We start from the raw sequence: 2,619 nt of genomic DNA, 5'->3' as shown, positions 1-2,619 counted from the left end.
CTCCAGCTGAGCCGAGTGGGAGCCCGGGCCTGGCGTTGGGCGGCTTTCCTAACACATGCTCCGCTCTGCGTTTCAGGATCTGGTGAAGAGTCACTTGATGTATGCGGTAAGAGAGGAAGTGGAGGTCCTCAAAGAACAAATCAAAGAGCTGATAGAGAAGAACTCCCAGCTGGAGCAAGAAAACACTCTGCTAAAAACACTCGCCAGCCCGGAGCAGCTCGCCCAGTTCCAAGCACAGCTGCAGACTGGTTCCCCGCCTTCCTCTTCCCAGTCACAAGGGACGACACAGCAGCCTGCTCAGCCGGCATCACAGGGGTCAGGGCCTTCAGCATAGTTGCAGATGTCATTGCCATCGTGATCGCCGGCCTCTGGACTGCCCAGAGCGAGAAGGACTAGTGGGCATTTGCCACAGCCACCCTTCATCCATTTCAATGCACACTGCAACCCAGACTGAGGACTCCATGCCCTGCACACATCAGGAGAGGCTTCTCCCCCCTCCCCGCCCCTGTATTATGCACTCATCTGTCTCTCTCTTCCCTCCCTTCCCCCTTTGGCTTGAAGGAGTCTTTGTTCTTAGGTTGATTGAATAAAACAAACTTCATCCAGAGAATTAGCACAAGTACACTGGGGACTTGAGCAGCTTCTGCAAATGGCTGAGAAATGAAGCTGCATGCCTGAATTTTTTTGGTTTGTTTTTAAATCTACCACTCATCCAGTGATATAACTGATACAAGTGCTTTTCGAGCTTGGAAATATGAAGAAATAGACTGGAGTAAAAAGTGATGGCTAAATCCCCCATAGCGCACTGGGGTTCCAAAGTGAGGACTGGTGCATAGGATCTTAACAGGAAGAGGGAGAAAGGTAAATTCAGTGTTTAACACTTCATTGTCACCTGAAACCTTAAGTGCAAATATTTGCACCGTTTTCTGAAGCAGTGGACAGGTGCATAAAGCTGTATTATAGAGAGAGAGAGCAGGAAGGTGACGTACAGTTGGGTCATAGGATAATTACAATGAAGGTTACTTGCCTACTGTATATTTGTGTATTTAGTGTAATTACTTTGTAAAATAGAAAACTGTAACTATTTAGGTTGTACAGATTGAAGTTTAGTTGTTTCATTGGCTGATCTGAAGAAGTTTGGGAAGTTTTTTTTTGTTTGTTTGTTTGGGGTTTTTTTTATGCTACATAAATAAGAATGCACCTACGCAACTGTTCAGAATTTGGCAGATTTATGCTGTTTGTGTAACTTCTGAAGTTCCCTGGCTGCTGATTATCTTGAAGTAAATCTTTGTTCATTGTAGTTTGGTTCGAGACAGGAAAAACCACTCCAGAAATTATCAAACCCTGCTAGCAAAGAAGTTTAAAAAAAAAACTAAAAGAAAAAAAAAAAAATTGGATTTCCCAGTATGGATTTTTTGCATATGCTCTGTATAGTAGTATGCATTATGTTTTTGTGCATGTTCTCTAAACGGTTGTAACACGTCAATGTATTTAACTGTTGCACTTGTTCAACTTTCAATAAAGCATACCATGTTGATAAATCACTGTTTGTAGACTGTACCGAGGCCAACTGCAGTCGCTTTCGACGTGTTGCAATGCAGTTTTACGTGGGCAGTGAGGTCAGGAAGCATAGGTCTGCGCACGAGGTCCTGTCTGTCCGCCTCGGAGCGTTCTCCAAAGTCTCAGCTGAAAACGCAGCTCCCGCTCTCCACCGTTTCTTCAATCCGCAGCCAGTGTCACGTCGGAGGGAGGAGTTTAGGGGACCTGATGGAGAGCAAGGCTGGTTTTGGTCCAATCATACATGATCAGGACTGTTGGGTGCCCTTTATACTGTGAGTAGCAGATGAGGAGAACAGACTTCTGCTGCATGCTCAGCTGTAAACGTTTTGACTCTTGTGCAATGGTTCTTGGCGGTGTCTGGGCACGAGTTATCCGTGCACTGCCTTCTCTCGAACTCCTGGTGATGACACCGGGTTGAAATCTCCATGTCTTTAAAAATTTCTCACTTTTGCCTCCACAGCTTTTACCTTGATTATTTTGTAATTTTTTAAGTGAGTTTAAACTGTGTAAACTTGTATTAATTCTGCCTTGTGAAAGCATTGATGAGAATTTTCAGTCCTGTGCAAAGATAAAACTGTTTCAATTCAGCATGGAACAAAAACTCTTTAGTTGTGATAATTAAAATATAACCAGTTCTGAACCTACGGATTTCTAGGTGAAATGTGATAGATGTGATGTGGCAGCCCACAGCTGGCAGAGCGAAGGAATTAGCAGTTTTACAGTGGATTCTGATCTTGGATGCGTAACAGTATTCACAATTAATGGGATAAAATGATCAGACCTTCTGAGGAGTAGTAGGACAGTACTTTGACTATGAGAGTGATGTCCTAAAATTTGAATAGAAGGAATTAATCTGACCTAAAATGTAATTGCAAAGTTTTTTTTATAGGGTTTTATATGACTGCTTACTCCATACAATGAAAGTCTAGAGGTACTGTTCTTGTGGAACTTCTTATTAAGAATAGTCAGGTGTAGCAGAGGAAAGGAAGGCTGAGGGTTCAGCGGCAGGACAGGTCACCTTTTTGTGCGATTTATAGCTATAGCCTTGCTTTTGGGTAC

At 43.4% G+C, this 2,619-nt stretch overlaps 1 protein-coding gene and 1 long non-coding RNA gene across 2 annotated transcripts; both read left to right on the top strand.

Annotated features, from left to right (window-relative positions):
- Nucleotides 1–76: 76 nt before the first annotated feature.
- LOC104505515 (TSC22 domain family protein 1) lies at nucleotides 77–334 on the top strand (the record flags this gene model as incomplete). The annotated part of the gene is made up of 1 exon (XM_010152910.1): nucleotides 77–334. A coding segment is annotated over one exon (258 nt), but the record flags the coding sequence as incomplete, so codon positions are not given.
- A 242-nt stretch (nucleotides 335–576) lies between these two features.
- On the top strand, nucleotides 577–1,542 carry LOC104510610. The gene is made up of 2 exons (XR_727903.1): nucleotides 577–678; nucleotides 726–1,542. It is a non-coding gene; the product is annotated as an uncharacterized LOC104510610 (long non-coding RNA).
- Nucleotides 1,543–2,619: the final 1,077 nt, after the last annotated feature.

This window comes from Eurypyga helias, unplaced genomic scaffold (genome assembly GCF_000690775.1).
Source record: "Eurypyga helias isolate BGI_N326 unplaced genomic scaffold, ASM69077v1 scaffold44015, whole genome shotgun sequence".
NCBI classification, from domain to species: domain Eukaryota; kingdom Metazoa; phylum Chordata; class Aves; order Eurypygiformes; family Eurypygidae; genus Eurypyga; species Eurypyga helias.
The sequence above is the reverse complement of the archived record's forward strand: the minus strand, read 5'-3'. Positions and strand labels throughout refer to the sequence as shown.